Consider the following 23,833-nt stretch of genomic DNA (forward strand, 5'->3'; position numbering starts at 1 on the left):
CAACTTCACGGTTCTTGCTGTTGTGGTCTCTTAGGATGACTTGCCTCGTGTTAAAATAGAAGTTGACGCCGTGAAGAACTTAAGTCACCAGCATATTTGCCAGTTGTATCACGTGATAGAGACATCCAAGAAAATATTCATGGTCTTAGAGGTAAGAAACGGTGCTTCTGCCACGGCGAAGGTTCCCGCTTTTGACTGTAGCAGTAGATGATAACAGAGTTCAAACGCAACGATTCTTAAAACGTTACCTCAGTGACGAGCGTGTTCAAGACGCTTTAGTTTAAAAATGAAGCTGGTAGTATGTTCTGTGTTCTGTCTTCTTGTAAAAGCCGCTCTTCGCTGTTTAGAGTAAGTGAAATAACTTCAAGTCCTACCTCGCACTTCAGTTATTTTAAAATAGCATCAGCAGGATAGGCGGGACCCCAGAACTCCCGCGTGGTTGTCGCCTCCTGGGCAATCTGCATCGCCTGTGACGGTAGCGTGGCGTATCCGTTGCAACGCATCAGGCACGAGTCAGGCTTGTCAGCTTGTTTGGTCTGCCGCAGTGCTGACTAGGGCGCGTGGGGGGGCGCTTGGGCGCTACTGTGGTAAAGCGGAGGGAATGGGAGAGCGTCCTCTCCTTGCTGCGCAGTGCTCTCGTTGTCGTTTAGATTTCATTACTGTATTCTCTTTTTCCTGTCTTCATGCAGTACTGTCCTGGAGGAGAGCTGTTTGATTACATCATTGCAAAGGACCGCCTTTCAGAAGACGAAGCTCGTGTGTTTTTTCGGCAGATTGTTTCAGCAATTGCTTACGTTCACAGTCAGGGATATGCCCACAGGGATCTCAAACCGGTAAGCCTGAACAGCAGTCAGACTTGCGTAAGTAGTAGCGAACACCCACTTTGACTTCTCCGTCACGAGCCGGAGGAGGTTATGCCTTTGCCGTTCTAGCTCTTTATCTAACATCTTCTGGAAGAGCATTATTTCTACTCGCCACTACGTTCCTCAGCCGAGCTGGATGTGGCTATATCTGAGGAAGGAGCTTGCTCTGAAAGAGAAAGCAGAACAACACGCTCCAGCTGGGAGTGGAGCAGAGACGTGGATCTGACTCTGAATGTTGCTTAGGCGTTTTTGTTATCCCCTTTATTCCAGCTGGTGCCTGGAGAGAGCCTTTATGGTGCCGCTCTGGTGTGCAAACCGTTCTGTTTTCGTGCCCAGAGGAAAAAGTGACGCCGCTAGTTTAAGCAAGCGGTGGCTAGGCAGAGGGTGTAGGGGGAGATGCAACGCTCCTGGACCCATCCTGTGGCTTTGCTGTCATTGCAGAGTTTAAGCATAGGTTTAGGGAATGGAAGACTCGAGTTCCTTTCTCCTTGAAGGGGTGGGAACTTTGCATTTTTAGAGATGCTGACGCCTCCGAGAGAAGCAAACTCTTAGCGCGCAAGCGTGTTCCTAGACAGCTCATGAAATCTTTGTCTCCAAAGAACTTCTCCCCAAACAAAGCGTTGTGTGTACCTTTTGGAAGGAGGCGGCTTGTAGCTGGAGGGCTGAGGGATTCATGGGATCGTGTGAGAGCTTGGGTGGGAAGTGACTTCCAGAGGCTTCTGCTTGACCCTCCTGCTCAAAGCAGTGTCAGACCAAGCTTCCTGGGGCTCTCTCCACTCACAGCTGCGACCTCTCCCAAGGACGAGGCAGCGCAATCTCTCCGGGCAACCTGCTCGGCTCTTCACTGTCCTTACGAGGAGGAAGGCTTTTCCTTATTTCCAGTCTGAATGTCTCTCGATGCCTGTTGTCTGTCACTACCCCACCATGCGCTGCTGTGAAGAGACTAGCCCTGCCTTCCTGCCCTCCTTGTAGGTATTAAAAGGCTGCTCTGAGGTCTCCACCGAAGCTTTCTTGTCTACAGGCTGAACGAATGGCTTTCCCTCAGCCTCTCCGCATTGAGCAAGCGCTCTAGCCCCCTGAGCAGACCGGTGGCCATCCACTGAGCTTACTTCAGTTTGATGTCTTCCCTGTGCTGAGGGGGCAGAAACTCGACGCACTATTGTAGCTGCTCTGAACAGAGGACTAGAGTCACTTCCCCAGTCCGCTACCTGTGCTCCTTTTAATACAGTCCTTTTAATATTGCTGGCCGCCTTTTCTGCCAGAGCAGACGGCGGCCTCGTGTGCGGCTTGCTGGCTATCGAGGCCCTGATGCTCCCCCCTCCCGGCCCTTCCCAGCAGATGGGAACTAGCATTTCCCATCTGGAATATGGGATATAGTCATTAGCGACCCATCGAGACCTCCAGAGGAGAGCTTCAGGTAAATTCTAGCTGCTAATGACCAGAAGACATAAGGTGAAAGAAAACGTGGTTCCGTGGATACTTAGGTTCATTCATTCATCACCCCTTTCTCTTTTACCAGGAAAATCTGCTGATTGACGAGGAACATAACTTGAAGCTGATAGACTTTGGACTTTGTGCCAAGCCAAAGGTAAGAGTCTCAGTTGCTTTCCCAGAGTAGAGCTAAAGCAGCTACTGCACGCACATAAAACAAGCACGTTTGACTTCCGAGTGCAATGCAGAGGCTTTCCCGAAGACCCCGGACTCAAGCCGTTTGCACAGTGGTCACCCAGTCGCTAGTTACTTGGTAGGGCCGTAACCGTGTGAGAGAGCGGTTAACTGCGTGTTACGACCAGCAGAGCGTTAGATCGTTTTCTGCTCTTAAGCTTCCTCTTTTATCATAACCTAAGGCAGAGATCATCTCGCGTGTATAGCACCTGCGGTCACGTCTAAAGGCCTGTAATACAGAGCTTATCTTGGTGCGCATTTTTCCCCAAGACGTTTCCGTGGTGTATGTCTTTTTTTTTTCAAAAGATTGGTATGGATGTGGAGATTGTGGGTGGAATCGAATCATTTATTCCAGTTACGTTTACAAATCCTCTGCTTCCCTATGCTTGTACGGAGTTGTTTCCTGAGTTTAAAATTGGTTTCTCTGAGGCCTTTCTATTTGTCAGCTTAGGACGCGAGGTGGGTGCTGTTAAGAAACAATTTAATGGGAAGAAGGTCTTACTGATCCAAAGACAGTTCCTTGTTCTCAGGTCACTTTACTTGACTCAAGCCTAGAGCACCTTGCAGGCAAGCAAGACCATTAGACCAGCACCTTGGTGTCGTGAATGAGTGATTTAGAGCGCTTAAAAAGTCACCGTCAAAGGTATTAGCAAAAGTGGCTTTAATATCGTTTATAAAAGTGCAACTTAAGAAAGTGCGATGGCAAAGGTCACTCTGTTAATTACTGCATGGAAGAAACGTACACAGGAAAATTGGGTTATGCTCGAGTTAAAAGGATTTGCAGAGAGACTGAGGATACAAAGGGTAGGGAGGGCCCTCCTGTGGAGTCACGAGGTTCAGAGGAGACCCCGTTGCTTTCTAAACTCCTGATGGAGCTTAGGTGCAGCTAGGTCCAATCTTAGTCTCAGACTTGGACAATGGTTTACGTCTAAGGGATTATGTATGCAAAATTTGTCAATTCAGCACGCCATCAAAGTTCCCAAGACAAAAGCAAGGTTACCATACTACAAGGTTATGCGCGGCATCGGTCGCTTGCCAAAGGTCTGCTGTTGGTAACAGGTCTCTCTGCCGCCAGGAGCAGCCTTGAGAGGGGTCCCAGCTCAAGGGAGATCACCGCCATGCAGCCAGGCTGCCTAGCAGGGAGAGCTCGAAGGCGGCTCACTTAGGCCGCTTCTCTCATATTTACGGGTAAAGTGGTTGGCTCGTAGTCAGATTACATGCGATAGGAGAGCTATGCATGAGGCTCCTTGGACCCAGAGCTTGCTTTGTTCCTTGATAAATGAGTCTTGGAAAAGCCACCCGCTATTCACGTGTCAATCGCGTGATGGGTGTTCCAAGCTGCTCTGCACCGATGCTCACTGTGCCACTCAGCTTCTTTGTGGGTTCTCAGAGAACAGATCGGGACCAGAGGAGTTCTTGGCCTGCCCTACAGCTCAGGCCTTTACCTCCTTTGGAGCCTGTACCAAAATATCGCTGGTTTGGTTAAGAGGGCGAGCGCATGTGTCACGCTTGGTGATACAATGTCGTCTTATTCTGGTCCGCTCAGAACAAAGCCCAGGCGAAGTAATACCACGGTTTTAGTAAGGAATTCTTTTTAGTGGTTCTTCATGAAGAAGTTATTGCATTAAATACCGGTAGAAATAACCGGCTCGCCTCATGCCCGGTAGCTCTTGGATGACTCCTTCCCAAGTTCCATCTCTCTTCTCTTTGCAGTTGCAAAGGGAAGTATTCTTATCGGAGAAGAGCTGTGGAAAAGCCTGCTAGGATAACAGATGAATGAGCAGCCTGGGATCTGAACTCTAGGATAGGATCCTCTTGGTCTTAGAAAGTTTTTGCCTAGTGAAGCCACGTATTTCACCAAAGCAAAACGTAAGGCGGATGTAGATGCACAGCAGAGGGAAATGAAGCCTCTAATATGTCGTTGCTGGAAGACTTAAGCTGTGTCAAAGCCAATGCGTCTGTGCGATCGGTTTTCTGCGTTATTCTAGGGTGGCCTTGATTACCATCTGAACACGTGCTGTGGAAGCCCAGCTTATGCAGCACCGGAGCTGATTCAGGGCAAAGCCTATATTGGCTCAGAGGTACGGAGCACGGTTTTGCGCTAGGGTCCCCCTCCCCCCTCCCCGTGTATTTAAAGGTGGTGAGGTTCAGATAGGCTCGCTCGGTTTCTCTCTCGGCTGCTGCTGGCTACCATTGCCTAGGTAGTTCTCGGAAGCTGTGGGACTAGCCTCAAAAGTCACAGCCTGGACTAGCACGTAGTGCCCTTGGCCACGGATCATGTAGCTGGCTAGCTCCTCTCTGACTAACCCTTCGCCATCTCCGTTTGTTGCTCCACGTTTTAGTGCCTACGAAACAGTAACTTAAGCCCCTTCCTTCTACTGCACGTTCTTTCAAGCAGTGATTTGTTCTGTTAATTGTCCGACTCTTGCTGCAAATTCTTGTGCAGTCACAGTATCTTGCATGCCTCATCAGGCCTGTCTTTAGCTTGAAATTCGTGTACGAAAACTTGGTCTCTTTGCACTGCGCAGTGTAGTAAAATTTGAGAGAAGAAAAAATGTGGAGTTTATCCAGCTTTGATTCCCTGTCTAGAACATTAGGGCCTGCTACTTCCTTTTATGAATCCATCCAAAATGCTGTAATTGCAGTCCCCTCAAGCTTGCTAAATCGCTGCGCTGCTGGATGGAGTCGGTCTTTTTTCCTTTTACATCCCTTCGCACCACTGTCCTTGGCCTCTAACCCCTGCTTTCTTTGTTTGTTTGTTTTGTTTTCCATGAAGTCCAGTGCTTTTCGAGCCTCCTTTCTCTTTATGCTCTAAGCGGGACTTACAGTATGAGGCGCTAGGAGGCGTGTGTACCTTGTCGCGCCTATACGAATAGAGAAGAAACGGTAGGGCTTTCAAGTCGCTTGTAACTGTGCTGACAGCTGTTGGAGTCAGTAATACGTTACCGTACTAAATCCCTTGTGATGAGTTTGGTTTCATTTTTGCCAGTGAAATTCTTGGAGGTTGACGTTAACGCAGCAATTTGGTGATCGGAGGAGAGGATATTGGTTTTCCTAGCGCTCTAGCTTAAGTGAATTGAAAATTGAATTTGGGTTGTGTGCTTTCAGTTGGAATATGAGAGTTCTGTCCAGAATTGAGGAGCCTGCTTTCCGTGGGTTGTATGTGGACTTTGCTGAAGGGGGACCATGTTACCTGTCTCTAAGCCATTTTGGAGAGATCGGGTTCGTGAACTTCCACTCTTATTTTTTTAGGCAGATATTTGGAGCATGGGAGTACTGCTGTATGCTCTGCTGAGTGGCTTTCTCCCCTTTGATGATGACAACGTCGTGGCTGTCTACAGGAAGGTAATGGTAGGTCTTGATGGGGCTAGAATGCACTAGGAACAGACATTGCTAAGCTTTATGAGAGGCCCTTGCTTTTCTGATGGCAGAACCTGTTGAGCTGTGCCTAGGGCGAAAAGGCACGTCTGCTGACTTTTGCTACACTTTGCTACTTTTCTTACCAACATTTTTTGGATTTGTTTGCGTCTTCCATTGGCCTTTGCAGTACTCTAGCTTGGTCCTATAACGTGATAGGAAGTGGAGTTTCAGGAGGAGCATTTTCTTGCTGGTGGGCTGGGTTTTTGTGTCTGAGCCTTTGTCTGGCTTCTCCCTGTATTGCGTGGAATAGAGTTGCAAGTATGTCATTTGCGTGACCAAAAATGATGTTCTTAAATGTCAGCTATTCTCATGGTTCTGCAGGGTTCTGCATCTGCTATTATGTTTTCCTCCTCCAAATTGAGGAGGAAATGGGAGACACCATAATCCACAGAAAAAGTTGAATGAATAGGAAGTAATAGAATTTGGTCGTTGGTTCTGTTTCCCTGTAAGCTCCTCCTGATGCAGCTAAACAGCTGCTGTTCCACATCGTACACACAACTCTACCAACCGCTTCTAAGCTGCCATGAAATGTCTGTTGATAAAGCTTCTCGTAAGCGAGGGGGGTGAGGAGTAGCTGTGTTGGGGAAGGGCTTTGGCTTCCTCTACCTCTTTGTCCTTCTCTCCCCCAGAGGCTGGTATGCCTAGAAACAAAACCCCCAAAAAACTCCTCGAGAGTGTTCAGGGACTACTCTGGTAGGAGGCAACCGGCAGCTGATCTACAGAGGGAGCGTTGTTTTTTTTGGGGGGGGGGGGGGGGGCGCATAACAATCGGAGCTCTATAAAGTGCAGGATTAGTTCATCAAACGGCATGGCTTTTTAGTCTGGAATTGGAGTGGGCTTGAGGACCTTGACGGAAGACCTGTAGGAAGCCTCCGTTTGAGTTGTTGTAAAGAACGTAAAGAAAAGGAAGCAATGGCTAACTGATGCGAAGAGATTGTGTAAAGGTGCCCGCGTTCAGATGAGTCACCATTAAAATGATATGACTTTCCTCCTTGCATAATCGTAGAATATCTCACAGAGTTGGAAGGGACCCATAAGGATCATCGAGTCCAACTCCCTGCTCCTTGCAGGACTACCTAAAGCTAAACCATATGACTGAGAGCATCGTCCAGATCATGGTAGCAAGCGCTTGCAATTTCTCAGTAAACTCGCTATAAAGGGGAATCGACTAGGTCGTCAGTCCGACTTGAGCTACCTTCCCCTCTCTGCTTGTGGTGTGAACTGTGGTGTCGACCCCTAAGGTTAGTACATAGAGAGAACTTGTCCATTGATAAAGCCTACTTTTGTAGGACGACAGAAAATCCTTTATGCTGGTCCTGATGCCAAGATGCAGAACCTGGTAAATGGCCTGACTGCTTAAGGTATTCATTGTCTTAAACTTGTCAATAGTTAAAACGTGAACAGAGAGCTTAGATGTGGAATGGAGATCTGGAGTTTATAAAAAAAAAAAATGATTTCTGCGTAGTTATAGTTGTCTACCGCGCACAGGAGCTAGGAGCCGAGTTGTTTGGACTGACAGAATGTTGCCCAGTGACACTTGGTGAAGTGAACGGAGACGACCAAGTTTTAAAGCTTAGCCTGGGTGCAGTCGAAAACTGAGAATGCCACAGGTGTTAAGCTGCAGGCTTCCTCTTTGCGCTCCGAATTTGTTTTAATTTTAGGTGGTTGTGAACGGAGAATGGCTTGAAATGAGGACGCTTCTGCACTGTTGTGGAATTTAATTTCACACATTATAGATCCTGAAATTTATTGTAATCTCAAGTCAGAACTATTGTTCCAAGTCAATGTAATAATCTGCTGCTTGAATCTATTTAGGATCATATGACTTACATGCAATATTTCTTTCCCTGGAATGTTCCACATCTCTTCATTTGGGAATACTTGAATAACTGTCTTTACTTTGTGAATGAAAAATCAAGCATGTGATGTAACTTCGGGGGGAAAAAAAAACAAACCAACCAACGAACCAAAGAACAAAACCAAAAAACACCCCACCCCCCTTATTTCTGGTGGGATCTTATGCATCTGGTAGCTATTGCAAGCTCTTTACCAAGCTATTTCTTTCTCATTGCAAGCTATTTATTCTAGCTAAATGCAGATTACATGTGTTGCTTGACTTGGCTCAGTTTCAGAGTAAAGCTGTGTTGTGAAACAGCCTACAAACTATTTATAAATAGCTCCTTAGTAGTGTCTGTAAAGATGTAACTTAACTTCTTTAACCTGCGATGTCAAAGCAATGCATACTCTGCTTAGAAATGTATGTTGCGTATAATACCAACTGTTTTGTTATTGAGGCATTTGTTGGTAGAAATAAAGCTGCCTTGACAAGTTGATAGTTATGTTATTTCACAATGGCTGTTTACTGATTTCCTGCCCCCCTCCATTTTCATTGAGAAGTAAATGATCCTTGATGGTGAATTTGGTTTGCTTTTCAGCTACTGGTGTTGTATCTCAAATCTGAAAGCCATTTTCAATTTTCTTCTAATCAAGAATTTTAAGAAAAACCCAGTACATCATTCAGTTGAAAGAAACTGACCTGTTAAATCTGCAGCCTTTTTCCTGTCTGCAGTACGAGTAGAGAGCTAAACTCTAGCATTAGGTGTAACCTGTTCAAAAAAAGAATAGCTACACGTTGAGGATGGTTTATTTTTAGTGTCTGGAAAGCAGTCACTTCAATGAATGTTCACATTTCAAAGTGCTAATATCAGTCAGTCATGCTCCAACATGTTGGCACTTGTAAAACTTCAGTATCAACTTGGTATGATGAAACAATGCAATAGCTAAGGAGCAGGTTAGCTGCAAAAGTGGACTGAGATGGACATGGCACACAAGCTGAGTGGGTGAAAACTGCAGCTGATAATTCAAACATAGCATTTACCTTACTAATACAGCTGGGGTTTAGTGCTCCCATTACATTTATTCAAGTCGTTCTTAAAGCTAAGTTTGCATGTGCCTGCTGTTCTTCCTTTTTGACCGAATACAGACGTCACTATCATCCAAGTAATTTAGCAGTTCCTTTTGAGCTAGCTGTTCAAGGTTCGTTCTAAACCCTCTTTTTTCTGCAGAGAGGAAAATACAGTATTCCAAAGTGGCGCTCTCCTAGCAGTGCACTCCTACTTAACCAAACGTTGCAGGTAAAGGTATTGCTTCTCTTCAGTAGGTCTATAAAGTACTATTGCATAGATCAAAACACTACATCGATGAAATACTTAAAAAATATTCCGTGTTTAAAGAAGAAGTTTAATTCTTGCAGATTTTTGAAGAAAAGATTAATATTGCCTTCTGCTGAAAATTCTTGGAGAAGAATGATTGGGTATAGAAATAACTAAGCAAAATTTAAACGATTAAACAGTGTCTTCAAGCAGCCTGCATGTGGTTGTTCTTAATTGTGCTGTGCAAATAAGAGCTGTTTTCTAAATGAAGCTAAACATACTGGCTAAGCATGTGGGCTACATCTAAGCAATCTAGCCAATGCTCAAGAATAGTCCTGGAACATTTATTGACGCTGTGGGTTCTGTAACTGCTCTTCACAGCTCACGTGTTTGACCTTCCTTTTGGTGAAGCTATGAAACAGCATTGGTTTCCCTTTGAGCTTCTAACCACCCTAAACTTCTGAGTAGAAGACAAATTGTTGTTTCAGTTCTTCTCCGTGATTTAAGTATCAGCTTGATTTTTATTGCCCGCTAGGTGGACCCAAAGAAGCGGATGACAGTTAAACATCTATTAAGTCACCCTTGGCTCATGCAAGGTTATTCTGATGCTGTTCAGTGGCAAAGCAAGTACCCCGTAAGTACACTTGTCAGATGAATACTAAAGTATTTAATGTAATCTTTACTGGTTTACTACCATCCTCACAGTATGGGGGTGTGAAGACATTTCTCCAAAGATGAACTTTGAGGTGGCCATGGCTCCTTTCTGATTCTTCTTGCTGCTGTCAAAATGTTACTACTTTCTCTCGATTTCTCTTGAGGAGGAATTTCAAATGTGTTTTCATCTCTAGTAAAAACCCCATCTGCTGTCAGGCTTTCTTATTTGAATTCACAACCTCTCAGCAAGGAGGAGCCAGACTGTGAAGCTGTTGAACTTGTATGACTTTTTCAGTCTCTTCCCTACAATATTTAGCTATGATGCCATTTAAAATACAAGGTCTAAAATACTGGTTGATGATTGACTCAGCCCCCTGGGTTTCACAACAGTGTCACAGTCAGCTATGGACTAGGAGACAAATTGAAAGCCTCATGCTTCAATATCAGTCATGTTCTTGCAGCTGGGACATCTTGATGAAGACTGCATAACAGAGCTTTCTGTGTTTCATAAACAGAGCAGGGAGAGTATATCGGAATTAATATCAGAGGTAAGAAGTATATATCAGTCATTTACAGTAACTAAACACAGTAATACAGTAAAGAAACTTACTGTATTAAGACTAATGCTCACTTATTCTCAAGTATGAAATTTTTAACGCTTTCCAGAATTAAGGAGTCCCCGCAGAACTCCAGAATCTAGCTGCAGCCTATAACTACAGTTCTGAAGTTCAAATTTGGTTTTTTTCCTTTTCCTCGTTTAATTGTGCTCATCACGTTTCCTAAACCTTACTGTTCTTTCCCACCATGGTAAAATCCTTCTGAATCTCGTAAGGTCAAAATGGACTTACAGAAATTTATGGTTGACCAACAGATGCCAGTTGCTGGGTTAACTCTTTGCTTTGAAATGGTTCAATAAGTAAGAAGGGGGAAAAAAAAAAGAGTGAGAGAAAAATATCAGCATCACCCAGACTATAAAATACCTTTCTGGGAGTTAATATTCACAGTTTTTTAAAAAAGCGAGTATGTTTAGTCACTTTTGAATACAAGTGACAGAAGTGGAACTGACTACTACTAGAAGACTCGTACAAATGTTAGCAATGACATTGCACGCTGTAGAAGAGACTTGAAACATGATGCCTCCTCCAGCTTTAACCTGAATCTGAAAATTCTCCCTTGAAATTGAATTTTTTGCTGCTTTGTACATGGTAGCAGTGACATAGTTCTTTGCTTTGGAAAAACTGTTAGGGTTTCCACATAACTGTAGTAGAAACAGACTTACAAAATGTGTGTGATACTCAAGATGGATTTGTTAATGCTACTTGCTCTTCAGTTATAGGAAAGAATCTGAATAATCTGGCTACATGGGGAAAAGTACTCCCACACAGGTCTGGGGCATTTGCATAGTCCTTTACTGGAGGACTTCTAATCCCTTATAACTAAATTCAAACTAATTGTACTATGCTGCAAACCTGTCAAGCATTGCACCCATGTTCCTCACACAAGCAGAGTTGCTGCAAATCATGCAAAAAGTTGGTGCTGCTCGTGGAGGAAGAACGGGGCGGGGGGGTAGAATTAAAAAAAAATGGAGACTCTGGTTGAAATATTGGCTAAACTGAATGAATAGCTTTGCCATTCACTTCAGTAGATAGACTCTGGCCCCAGCATTGGCTTTCACCGTAGTGAGCGTACCATGAACTAACTTGCAAAGAACAACCCCCATAGTCTGTTTCTTGATCTCAAACACATGGAGTGGATCAGCTGAAGTCTGAAATTACACTTAGGTGACCAAACATTAGGGATGCACAGCAAGCAGAAAAACTTGCAGAAACAGAGACATTTTCAGAAGGCTGAGCTTGCTTTGTACTTACGCTGTTTCCAAAGAGGAGATTAAAATACTCTTTTGGGTTTTTTTTCCCCCCTAGTGGAAATATGACCAAATGTCAGCAACATCTCTCTTGCTGCAATCCAAGAAGGCTCGTGGCAAGCGTGTTCGCTTCAGGGTTCCACGTCTAACAGGGCATGCCAGTACAGCACAATCGGCGGGCCTCGAGGTAGGTTTTTGAATTCAACAGGACGACATACTGATTAAAATGCTGCTCTGCATTAACAAAGCTTTGCCTGGGAAAACAGACTGGTCCCCTAAACATCAGTAAGAGAGCATGTGTGCGGTCAGCCAAAGTCTTGGTCGTTAAACAGTTCAGTCCCCTCATGAGCATGTTTTAGCAAGCTGGGCTGCTTCTACAAATTGACGTTACTGGAATAACTATCTGGGAGGACATGGTGCATTGTGAGTACCGCACAGAACCTCCCCTTGGCTACTCACGGAAATGGACTAAAACTGCCCGTTAGCTGGCCTATGTGGTCATTCCAGGTTTTCCTCTGTGGTGCCTACCTTCTTACTGCACTCTCTTGCACTAGTCTCTACATATTTTTGTACCTTGCTGGTTGCATTTAGCATGGCTTAGTAAGGAAAGTCTTCTGAAACATCCTGGCACGTCATCTGGGCAGCCTACTTTGAGATGACATGGACACTACACGAGCTGATGGTCAAAGAGGAGAGACCTGTTCCTTCCTCATCTGTTTCCTGTTAGAACACAACCCCAGAGAGGATTCTCTTTGTTTTGAGCAAAGGAAACATGTTGCTGATGTTTTTCTGATGAATTGGATTCTGAAAGCGGTTTTGTATCTCTTACGGTAATTTCTGTTCCTGTGGTTTGGTAGCAAAGTGCAAACAGGGCACTTCAGAACTTGTCTAAAATTGCTAAATTGCTTGCAATATCATATGTAACATGCAGCTATACGGGATGTCGCTGATACTCGTCTGTGTTTGACAAACTCAAAAGCATTCAGGAAAATTGCAGACTTCCTATTAGCCATTCCCCCTTGAACTGTAGACATCTGTGTAAAATTATTAACTAGCTATCTGAATGTGCTGTTCTCTGCACAGAGACAAGCCCTCAGAATAAATACTTTCTTATGCATCTGATTCAATTGCACGTAAATAATTTAAGTTTTCTCGCGCAACTGCTTTGAAACACAGATGAGAATTCCAAGATTACCAGTGCTGCGCAACAGACCATGAATCATAAGTGTTGCTGAATATGCGTAATGTGATTTCCATGATCGTGGTGGGTTAGTCTTCTACACTCGGATGATTTTAAGGTGGAGGTTCTCTAGGTTCAGTAGCGCCGATGCTGTGAAGTTACTTCATCTCTAGGGGTGTCCTAGGTAAACTGATCTGGCTAATGCTACTATTTAACATATGCATTATACCGTCACAGGTGATTGTGAAGATGTCTACACAACACAAGAATCCATTAGTCCTTGTACAGCACTCGGGACACATTTTAATTTACCTGCACGTAGATTCTAGGAGCGGATATCAACTGACTTTGCTGAAATACCCAGCTAGCAAAGCTGTCTAGCTAGATCTGGTCTAATGCGAAGACAACCAAGCAAACAGAACCTTTGACTTAGCCAGTTTCTGAATGGAATTTGGTGGCACGAGCTTGTGCATAATACTGCCTTATTTCAAGCAGTTTGATGTAGAAGGATATTCCAAAAAACTCACAATGGCATGAATGTCCTCTGGAACACGGTAGCCAAGGAATCCTATTCAGGCATTCGTAGTGGAACGGAATGGGATTTCAACCACAATATGGGGCTGTTACTTTCTTGGCTGTAGCTAGCAGCCCTCTGGTAACGGCTTTTTAGTAAGTCATCGTAGTAAGCCTGGTAGCATAGTGGGAAGCTCTGTTTCTGTTCCAGTAGCAGTGAGAGATCTGATCATTGCAATATTCTTGATCATAGGCCAAGAGAAACTTACCTGCCAGCAGAACAGCGCTTCCTCAAATGGTAGCCATTCCAGCTGAGGCCTGCTAATGGAAAGTAACTGTATGCAACTTCACTGAAGTGGTACGGAAGGAGTCCTTGGGAAGAGTTTCCGGAGAATAACAAAAGGTGTTAGAAACTAAGGATACCGTGCTACACAGTGTCTGATTGTGATTGTATGTGGTGCCAGCCGTGAAGGTTAGCCATCTGGGCTGAAGTTGGGAATCCTGTGACTGAATAAATGACAACTTTTTTTCGCAGCCAGCAATTCGATGAAGGCTTCTGACCGCGAGTTCCAGGGCTGTTCCAGATTCCATAATCGTGTGTTTTGGATGTAATGTGTTTACCTTTATCCAGCCCCCTTTCAGACGTTACTGCGTTCTTTTCTTGGGTTCTTTCCAGCTAATTACTTGGCTTTTGGTGAAAAGAGCTTGTGGCCCAAGTCTTGCAATCAGAGGCAGGTATTTTTTGTGAGTTGCTCCTCTTCTTGACACAGGTCACGAAAGATGACTTGGTAATGGTGCTTTGAGAATAATTTCACATCTGCTTTTGAAACAAATGACAAATCCGCGACGACAGTATTAAAGTCGTATTATAAAACTTAGGGCACGGGAACGTCCGTTAGGTGTTAACCATCGTTAGGAACTTAGAAAGAAATAAGACTTAGATCTTAATGACACTTTTCTGATGAACTCTTCCTTTTAATAGCGCAATGGCATCTCAACGGAGTCTTTCTTTTCAGTCTGAAAAAGCTATGACGTATGAAGATGCGCCGCATGCGTTTGGATCCATGGAAGTTTCTGATGCAGCTTCGCTGTTTGAAGAATCTCCTTTAGAAGAATTGATTCTAAATACTCGCGGAACAAAGCAGGTGTTTGAAGAGTAAATACTAGTTAGTTTTTAAAAAAATAGATATGTTATTCTTAATCGAAAACATCTTATTCTCGTTGTACATAGAACTTGTTACATATTTAAATGTTTGGTGGACCCTGGCCAAAGGGAGTTACAAACTGAGTAAAGAAATGTTTTAAATCTATCTCTGAACATAGATTGTGGCTTCCTCTAGCTGTGGGTCGTGATTCGTTTGATGAGAGCTTGAGCTTTGACATTTGGTACGCATAAAACCAGCATACAGGGAACGAGGAACTGAGGCAACAGTAACAGACTTTAAAACTGACAGGAAACAAGATCTCAGAGCTAGGCTATAGCTGGGCAAGTCTTTGAAGAAGTTCAGCCTGTCTGGATTGGACAAGAAAATCCAGTGAAGCAATTAAAATCATACAGTTAAACCAAATGAAAATTCTTAGCTGTGTTTAGATGGGCTGGTGAGGAATAGTCTTAAATGGGCAAGCTGAAGAATTTAGAAGAGCAGAGAAAGAAATGGCAAATGACTTGAGATGTTTATTAGCACGGTACAGAGGGAATCAGAGGTATTGAAGAGTTTTTAACTGGTTTGCTCGATAGGCAAGCATTGCATGGTATCTTTAAGCAGCTTCAATTTTAGAATTTCCTTGTCTGTAGCAGTCCTAAATGTGATCAGAATACAGCAAAGGATGTCGTCGTCGTCTTTTTTTTTTTTTTTTTGGTTACGTCTCTTGTAGCATTCAAGGCGTGATGCTCAACTGGATGATACGGAATTCACGCTGTCGACTCCAGTGACAAGAAAAGTGGCATCAAAGCAGCATGAAAACAAAGAGAATGTTGATACGGAGTCAGCTTTAAGAAACGAAATGCCCGTTGCGCTTCCTGCTCCAAAGACTCCTTCTGCGAAGAGTCAGATTGAGACGCGAGTACAAACCACACCCTTCCAGGCACCTGCCTTCAAAGGCGCGGTGAAGGTACCTCATGGAAACGTAGAACATATACGTTGCTTAGTAATTATTGTAAATTAACATATGAACACAGTACTTGTGTATCAAACACATCTGTTTCTGGAAGACTTAACTTTTTTTTGCCCTATCCATCAGCCTGGTTCCCCTACTACATCTGGTAAGGTGCCGCAAGAGGTTTAACCATACATCAGGGCATGTGACTTGTATGTTAATTACAGAAGTCACTGCTGCGTACAATACCACACGTGCGTGCCTTTTGGCACGCTCTGACACGGAGCCAAGCGCCCTGTTCCTAAAACTTGCATCTGGTTCCGCTTTTCCACGAAGACAGAACGCAATTTCTTCCACGCTCTGCTTTTTCTTTGTTATACCTTTATTTTCCCTCAAGGTAATACTTTTAGTCAAGTCTGCTTTTAAGAGGAATTTAACTTTTGGGTTTCTCATGGTAACGTATCAGCATTTTCACAGTAATAGTCTAGTGTGGCAGTGAAAATACTTCTGTTAACAATGCATAGGTCTTACAGTTACGTGGTAAACCCCAGAAATGGGTCTAAATTATGTCAGCTTTTCTGAGCTACCAGAAATTTCTGTCCTCAGCCTGCCTAGTCCATCCTTATGAAAAACGATGGATCCTGTATGGACATGACCATTCCCTTCAACCGTTAAGATGAAAGTTTTGGTGTTGATACTGTGCGTGCTAACTCTGTCCTTCACATGCCGAGAACTCCTTACAAGAGGAGACTCTTCTGTTCCCGATGCTAGGGAACGTTGTTCAGAAAGAGTAAGTCTTTGCGAGCTGGTAAATGCTCTAACTGCTTAAGGTATTCCTTGTCTTAAACTTGTCAACAGTTGAAACGTGAACAGAGAACTTAGACGTGGAATGGAGATCTGGAGTTTATAAAAAATGATTTCCGCGTACTTATAGTTGTCTAACATGCAGAGGAACTAGGAGCTGAGTTGTTTGGACTGACAGAATGTTGCCCAGTGAAACTTGTTGAAGTGAACGGAGACGACCACTCTCTAGGTCATGTTTCAGTGTTTTGTATCCCCCTGCCCCGAGTCCCGGGCCGGGGAGCATCCGGACGGGCGGCCTTTGAGGCCAGCCAAGAGCGACGGGAGGGAAGCAGTTCTTGGTGGCAGCTGGGGCTGTGGCTGTGCTCCACCCGCTCCACCCCCCTGCCTCCACCAGGTGGAAGAGGTCGTGTGGACCATCCATGCGCAGCTGGCATGCGTCAGCCAGAAGCCCCTCGAGGACATCCTGATGAAGACCCTTCTCCAAGTGGCCCTCTTGTACCCAGGCTTCCCCGTGCTGTGACAGGTAGGTGGCCCCGTCAGCCTTGGGGGCAGCTCAGGACCTCCGGGGCCTGCCCAGGCAGAAGGGCGGTGGCCGAGGTGGCCCCACTGACAGCGTGCTCCGGCTCCGCAGCACTGCCAGGGCCATGTGGAGCACGTTGGCCTCTGAGCCCTCCCTCAGGGACGACATGCTGAAGACGCTGCTGCGGATCCAGCAGAAAAGCGGCGGGCAGTGCAGCGTCGCAGGAGAGTGCAGCTGCTGCAGTTTCCTCGCTGCATCCGCAGCATCTTCTGTCTTGCTCCAGCACAGAGCACGCTTCACTCGATGCTCAGGTAGCGCGGGCTGAGCTACGGAGAGCCTGCCAGTCAGCCCCTGGGCACGCTTTCCTAGTTGGCTTTGGCTGCCGGGAGACGATGGGAGAAGAAGGAAGACCAGGGAGACCCTGAGGCCTCTCCCCGGCACCAGAGGGCAGCTGAGGCCCGCCTCGGGTGGAAGGCGTTCAAGCCAGCTTCCTGCAAGGAAGAAGGGCCAGGGCAAGCGTGCAAACTGCCGTATCCCCTTACAGATCCTGAAGACTCTGGACGGCGTGCTGGAGGCGCTGACGCGCGATGCTTTGCAAGTGAAGATGATCTTGCAGGTCAGGCATTTGCAAGGCGGCGCAAGGGGAGCGCAGACCTGAAGCGCTCTGCTTCTGGCCTCCCCATCTGCCGTAGCTTGGCCCTCCTACTGTTCCTTGCTCTCTCCCACAGGTCTCGCGCTTCAGCGAAGGCAACCGTTTCCTGTTCCGAGTGAAGCCCCTGCAATCCCTGGGGCACCTCACCCTGTCCTGTGCCAAGCAGGACCAGGCGATTCAACTACGGGGCTGCAGAGGCGCTGCGTGCCGTCTGCGGGTTCATCCTGCTGAGAGAGGGTGAGAGATGCTGGGGCCTCCCAGCATCTGAAATGAGGAACTCCCCCGCCGGGCACAGCCCTGAGGCAGGCGGCACTGCGCCGCCGCCCCGGCCGCCCTCCCCACGCCCCGTACCTGCCGCCGGCCCGCGGCCCCGCAGGCCCCGGCGCTGCCGCCGCGCCTCACCGAGAGCGAAAGCGAACGCTCCCTCGCCGGCCGCGCCCCGACCGCCGCCGCCGGCCCTGGGGCGGGTGGGGGCAGCCCCGTGCCGAGGGGCAGCCCGCGGGGCTGGGGGGAGCCAGGCCGAGCGCTCTGGGCTGGCGCCCCGTGCGCTGTGCAGCGCCAGCCTCCCCCTTGCCCTCCGCTGGTGGGTGGCCCCGGCCCCAGCCCCAGCCTCGCGGAGGGTCTCTTCAGCGGACTGGGTGAAGCGCTGCGGCTCGGTGACTGAACCGCAGCCACCTGGGAAGAAGGTCAGAGGCGCTGGGCGTGGCGACATCCATGTGTATGTGGGTTCGGGGCAGATATCTCTCTGGATTGGCCAACCTGGATGGGAGGCTGTTTTATTAAAGCTTCCGTGCTGGACTGCAGTTCCTTTCTCTTAACAGAGGAATAAAAGGCAAGTAAGCCCTCAACGTGTTTCTGGGCTTGGTGTCACCGCTTGTTCTTCTCAAGGCTACGGCAGTAACTCGGGAACGCGCTACTGCCTGCTCTCAGAAGCTTAAAACTTTCCATTCTAGTGTGTCCCAGAAGCTTTCACAGACAGTTTTTTTCCTTACGGGCAGCATCATTCCTGTTAAGACTTGGCTACTGAAGACTGCCATGCCCAGCACAGGGTGTGAACAGGCTTTGAGCACAGTGGGATCCGGTGGAACACCTCACCGGATGGAAGGCAGTATATTTACATCCAATGAGTAAATTGTATCGCAAACAAGCTCAGTGAGAAAACCTACACCTTAGAGGTTTGTGAGAAAGTCTCTGGGGCGGCCATTCTCACACCCGTGAGGACTCTGCTGTGGGATTTGTGTGGTGTGAGCGGACGAGCAGGGAACAAACCTGAGACTTACCTTTTCTTCTCCTGTCCCCACTCACCACCAATGCTGCTGGGACAAGCACGTGTGGCAAATATCAGTAAACATCTGCGTAGGTTCAGGTTCCTCAGGTGGTCTCGAGCCTGATCCTCTCCTACGATGGGAGGGACTTCATTCCCCCAGTCCCTGCCCTGAGGCTCAGGGACTTGAGAGACGTGGGAAGAGCGAGTGCCAGGGAAAACTGAGGCAAAAAATTGTTCAGCGCCTTAGCCTTCTGCATGTCGGTTGTCCCCGGTTCTCCTGCCTTATTTTTGGGGGGAGGGGGGTGGGGCTGTACGTTTTCTTCAGTCTTCCTTTTCTGGACAACGTACCTGGAGAAGCCCTTCTCACTGCTCTTCTCATCCCTCGCCACGCTCGGCTCCAGCTGTGCCTTCCTGATGCCACCCCTACACGTCCGGGCAGCGCCCCTCTCTTCTTCCCAGGATACCTGTCCCTGCTTCCACTGCCTGTGCGTTTCCTCCTTTAGGTGGACCCGGAGGTGCTTACTGGGCCATGCTGGTCTCCTGCCTGCCTTGCCCCATTTCTTACACGTGGGAGGCGAGAGCTCTTGTGCTCTAAGAGGATGACCTGAAGGAGGAATGTCCACAAAGAGCTGCCAGGCCTGTTCAGCTCCTCTGTCCCTGAGGGCAGGTTCCCTGGGGGTCCCATCCACCGGTTCCTTAAACAACTGGAAGTTCGCTCTCCTAACGTTCAGGGTCCTGGCTCTGCTCTTCACCTGGCCCATATCCCCCCAGACTGTGGATTCCACCAGGGCACGATCGCTGCAGCCCATCTTGACGTCTCTAATTAGTTCATCCACGCTGGTGAGCACCAGCTCCGGTAACGCTTCTCCGCGGGTCGAGCACGTGTTTCCCTGCGACCCCTGGCACACCGCACCCCCAGGGCCAGGGTGTTTCGCCATGGCCCCACCGTCCCCACCAGGTAAGAACGCAGGGCTGGGGGGGGGCTGGGCCCGCGCCATAGGGACGCCAGGGGAGCTGGGCCCAGCAGGCGCGCCCTTCCGCAAGGGGCTGGGGGCAGGAGAGCCGGCGCCAGGGCCGGGGTGGGCGGCTGGGGGCTGCCCGCTGGAAAACGGCATCCTGCAGGAGATCCCCCCCTGTCCCTGCCCAGCTCCTCCGCCCCACCGCCTCCCCGCTCCAGCCAGGCAGCACCCGGGTGGGGCCGCTTGCCGTGGGCTGCCCCTCCCCAGCCTCACCCCCCTCCTCTGTCCCGCAGGACGGCGAGTCGTTCCCCCCGCAGGCGCCGTGCACCCCGGGCGGCAGAGGACAAAAGGCCTGGGGTGGCCGCTGAGGACCACCAGCAGTCAGAAAGCCCCGGCAAGGCGAGCTGCGCAGCGGGACTTGGGCTCTGCCAGCCCCGTCGTAGAGGCGGAGGAGGGCGAGAGCCCCGGCATCCCGACCCGAGTGGGTATTGCCAGGAGCCCGGGGGACCACCGAAACAAAATTCGTGGAGACTACCCTTTGAAATCCAAATCTCCCAACAGGTGCATCGGAGTTTCAGAGTGCTCCCAAAATAAAACTCAGTAGCAACGGAGTTACTATTAAGCAGGCATCCTTTATTACAGCGCTGGGCAGCACTGGGGATCGCTCCACCGTAAGTGCTCCGACAAACAAGCAAGATCGCAGAGGTTCTATGTTGCAAAATCATACACATTCATAAGATTAATTCATATAAACATGAGATTTCTTGGAACTCATGAATATATGTAAATGTCTCTGACGCATGCGTACTTAAGTCCTTAGGTGGTCGTTCGGGATCCTCTGGTGGTCGTTGGAGGAAGTCGGTAGTCTTCATCACTCTGACCGCTGACTGAACTTTGTCTTTACGCATGCTCAGTCCATTTTTGTCTTGCTCATACCTGCCTTGCATATCCAAAACTAGGTGGTTCTTGTGCAGCTTCTCCTTATCAGCCCTTTCCAGGGACACAGGGCCTGAAGAATTCCTTTTTATCTATCTACATTGCAACTATCTCAGCTAACCAAGGATTTACCACAGGCAAAGCATTCTTACCCTACTGATTATTACGGGGGGGGGGGGGGGGGGGAAGACCATATGTAGGTTTCCTTCAAATAAAGACTGCTCGTTAGCAATTCTACTATCTAAGCTTCCTTACTTAAGGCCAACAATAGTGGCAAGCTAGGCTAAATTATCTGCGAAAGGGAAACTAAAAGGAAACACGGAGCAACCAAGATATTTGCAACATTTCTTTTTGTCTTTGGGGATTTTAGCTCTTTTCATTCCCCCCTTTTCTTTAAACTTTGTACATTCTTTTACAAAGGTTCTAAATTAAAAGTCATTACTACTTCCACATATTTCTTTCAATTATTCGCTTTACACAGCCAACACAAATGGCAAGGATGATAACAATTATTATCCTAACAATTAGCCCTTCTAATAATGTAGCCAGCCATCCTTTCAGTGGCCATCCTCCTCGGGTTTGCAGAATTTTATTTAGCCAATTATTTTCTGCAGTCTCTCGGAGAGCTTTACTATCTGCTGCTACTCTTTTCATCTCATCTAACTGTCTTTGCAAATCATCAGTCACATTGGGTATGTGGACACAGCAATGTTCTGTATCTAATTTTAAGTATCCACATACCCCTTGTTCTTTAATCAACAGTAAATCTGATGCTAACCTATTCTGTATGGTCATCTTAGTATTTGCTTGAACCTGCCTGTTAATAATTTGAAACCCTTTCCGGGTAGCTCTTGATAGTGCCTCTACTTGCCAAGTCAAATTATCTATCAGTATTCTATTTTCTAATGCCATTAATCCTGCTAACAAAAAACTTTGCATTCCCCAGCTGAATTCCACAGCAGAGGTAGGCCCTGCCCATGAATCGCCTTCTGGTTCTCCTTTCACTTTTCCCCAATAAGTGGTTTTAATCGGACTTAAACACAAGTTGGGCAGAGTGTCAGAAGTCCTAGGGTTACTTGTCTCCCTATTGGTTCTAGTTTCAATCGAGTGGTCCAATATCCATCTGATGTTACCCACACAGTGTAGCCAGGAGAAGGAATCTTTTGCCTACATTCTTGGGAATTATTTTGAGCGCATTTCTGCTGTAATTCCAAAGTGGAAAGAGTGATTTACCTTTGTGAGGCACTTCCAATTTGTCCTACTAATATCAAACGTTGGCTTCATACTCCAATCAATGCACCAGGCGTTACTTCCTATATGCTTCCAAAATCCCTCTACTGGCTTAACCCAAGTTTTGGGAAGCTGTCTAAGCTTCTCACATTCAGGTGATTTCACCTTTTTCCCTTTTGAATTGAATCGAAAATACACATTACTAAGTTACCCAGGGCAGTTCCTCTTCCTGATACAAAGCCAAAATCCTTTTCGCTCTAACCTTGAGGGCATTTTCCTCCTCTTGGTTTAGCAACTACAGTTTTGTTTCCTGTGGTCACTGGATCTTGTAGTACATTCAAAACTCTATCCCTGCAATCTCCTTTCTGGTCTAAACAGTATCTTACTCCAGCCTTGTTCAATTCTTGGGTCGTTTTGTCCTAATATTCTAGCGTTGTCAAATTCACAGGTATGATTCCCCATGGGATAGGTTGGCCTGCAGATTGAGGAACTGGGAGGCAAGCAGTTACGCTTGTCAAATTTCGCATTTTACCAAATCCTTGAAGGAGCTCTAACATTAAATTGTTAGCATCCTCTTCACATAGACTTTTGCACGCTAGGAAACAAGCGCATAGCAGCATCAGGAAAACTAATTTTGGGTCAGTCTTACGGACATTGGTCCTGTAGGCTGAGATCTCCATGGTCCAGTAGGTGCTTTCTTAATTCTTAATTCTCGAATAGTGGATCTACGCGGCGTGCTTCTCAAGCTTAACTGCAGTGTAGGTTGGGAGCAGAACTTGAAAAGGGCCACTCCATTTCTCTTCAAGAGGGTCACCTGAAGTATTTTTAACATAAACCCAATCCCCAGGTTTAAACAAGTGCACTGGAGAATCTAAACCCCACGCTCTGGTAGATACTACTGATTTATTTACTTCTTGTAATTGTTTTCCTAATGCTGTTAGATATTGCTGCAAGCTCATTTCCCCTACTTGGGTGAGATCTTGCCCTTCATATCTGGTTTGAAATGGTCTCCCATATAAAATCTCAAAGGGACTCAATTTCCCTTTAGTCCTTGGTTTAGTTCGAAGTCTCAATAATGCAAGTGGGAGGGCCTGATCCCATCTCAACTTGGTTTCCTGCCAAATTTTGCTCAATTGTGTTTTTATCATGTGGTTCATTTTCTCTACCTGTCCACTTTCTCTACCAACCCATCCAGACGGGCTGTCTGTCGCCTGGATGAAGAAATTATCCTTGATGCTTTCCAGGAGTCTCCTGGACTGCTTACAGCTTGCTGTGCTGCTTTTACAGCAGACGTCAGGGAGACTGAAGTCCCCCAGCAGGACCAGAGCCTGCGAGCGTGATGCTTCCTGCAGCTCAAGTAAGAATGCTTCGTCAACAGGCTCCCCTTGATCAGGCGGCCTGTGGTAAACACCAGCCACGAGGTTTCCTGTGTTGGCTTGGCCCCTCATTTTTACCCATAAGCTCTCAACCTGTTCACGGCTCTTTTCCAAAGGCAGCTCTGCGCAGTCCGTCAATTTTTCTACGGAGAGGGCAACCCTCCCACCCCTCCTTCCTTGCTTGTCCCTTCTGAACGGTTGATAGCCCTCGATTGCAGCGCTCCAGTCGTGTGATTCATCCCACCACCTTTCAGCGGCAGCCATTAGGTCGTAGCTTGTTATCTGCACCATGGCTTCCAGCTCCTCCTGCTTGCTACCCATGCTGCGTGCATCGGTACAGAGGCACTTCCGCTGGGCTGTCGGCCGTGTCCCCTTTTCAGAGGAACGCGCCCTAATTCCTCGGAGGCATTTCACGGGTGTTTCCCTGCTGGCTCCGAATACATCAGCAGCCCCTGGCTCTTCTTGGCAGGGAGGAACACTGGAAGGAACAGGGAAACTCCCCCGCTCAACACGTGGCTCAGAGGCTGGTGCCATCGGTGGAATTTCGCGCTTTTTCAGGGTCGGGATGTTTACACGGCACCGGGCCTGCTGGCGACGGATGGAGTTCAGCTGTCTCAAAGGGGAAGAGGATTCTCGCCCGTGAGTTGGTGGGAGCTCATCGAGAGGGCTTTAAACTAGGTG

The 23,833-nt window shown here is 47.3% G+C and overlaps 1 protein-coding gene across 20 annotated transcripts in view; it reads left to right on the top strand.

Moving 5' to 3' along the window:
• Positions 1-23,833, top strand: part of LOC140651397 (maternal embryonic leucine zipper kinase-like) — a 36,187-nt gene that overhangs the window by 3,433 nt on the left and 8,921 nt on the right. For 4 of the 20 annotated variants that reach the window (XM_072860817.1, XM_072860819.1, XM_072860813.1 and 1 more), the window contains exons 4-16: positions 35-151; positions 690-833; positions 2,383-2,451; positions 4,517-4,609; positions 5,781-5,879; positions 9,014-9,082; positions 9,636-9,734; positions 10,216-10,302; positions 11,677-11,805; positions 14,328-14,456; positions 15,187-15,423; positions 16,607-16,735; positions 16,844-17,043. In XM_072860817.1, the coding sequence (XP_072716918.1) occupies positions 35-151; positions 690-833; positions 2,383-2,451; positions 4,517-4,609; positions 5,781-5,879; positions 9,014-9,082; positions 9,636-9,734; positions 10,216-10,302; positions 11,677-11,805; positions 14,328-14,456; positions 15,187-15,423; positions 16,607-16,732 (1,398 nt within the window). In that variant the 3' untranslated portion in view covers positions 16,733-16,735; positions 16,844-17,043. Of the gene's footprint in view, positions 1-34; positions 152-689; positions 834-2,382; positions 2,452-4,516; positions 4,610-5,780; positions 5,880-9,013; positions 9,083-9,635; positions 9,735-10,215; positions 10,303-11,676; positions 11,806-13,564; positions 13,784-13,846; positions 14,043-14,327; positions 14,457-15,186; positions 16,577-16,606; positions 16,736-16,843; positions 17,044-17,176; positions 17,349-17,460; positions 17,522-23,833 lie in introns of those variants that run through there. The other 16 variants (XM_072860816.1, XM_072860815.1, XM_072860820.1 and 13 more) reach the window with 16 other exon arrangements.

This window comes from Ciconia boyciana, chromosome 4, assembly GCF_034638445.1.
Source record: "Ciconia boyciana chromosome 4, ASM3463844v1, whole genome shotgun sequence".
NCBI classification, from domain to species: domain Eukaryota; kingdom Metazoa; phylum Chordata; class Aves; order Ciconiiformes; family Ciconiidae; genus Ciconia; species Ciconia boyciana.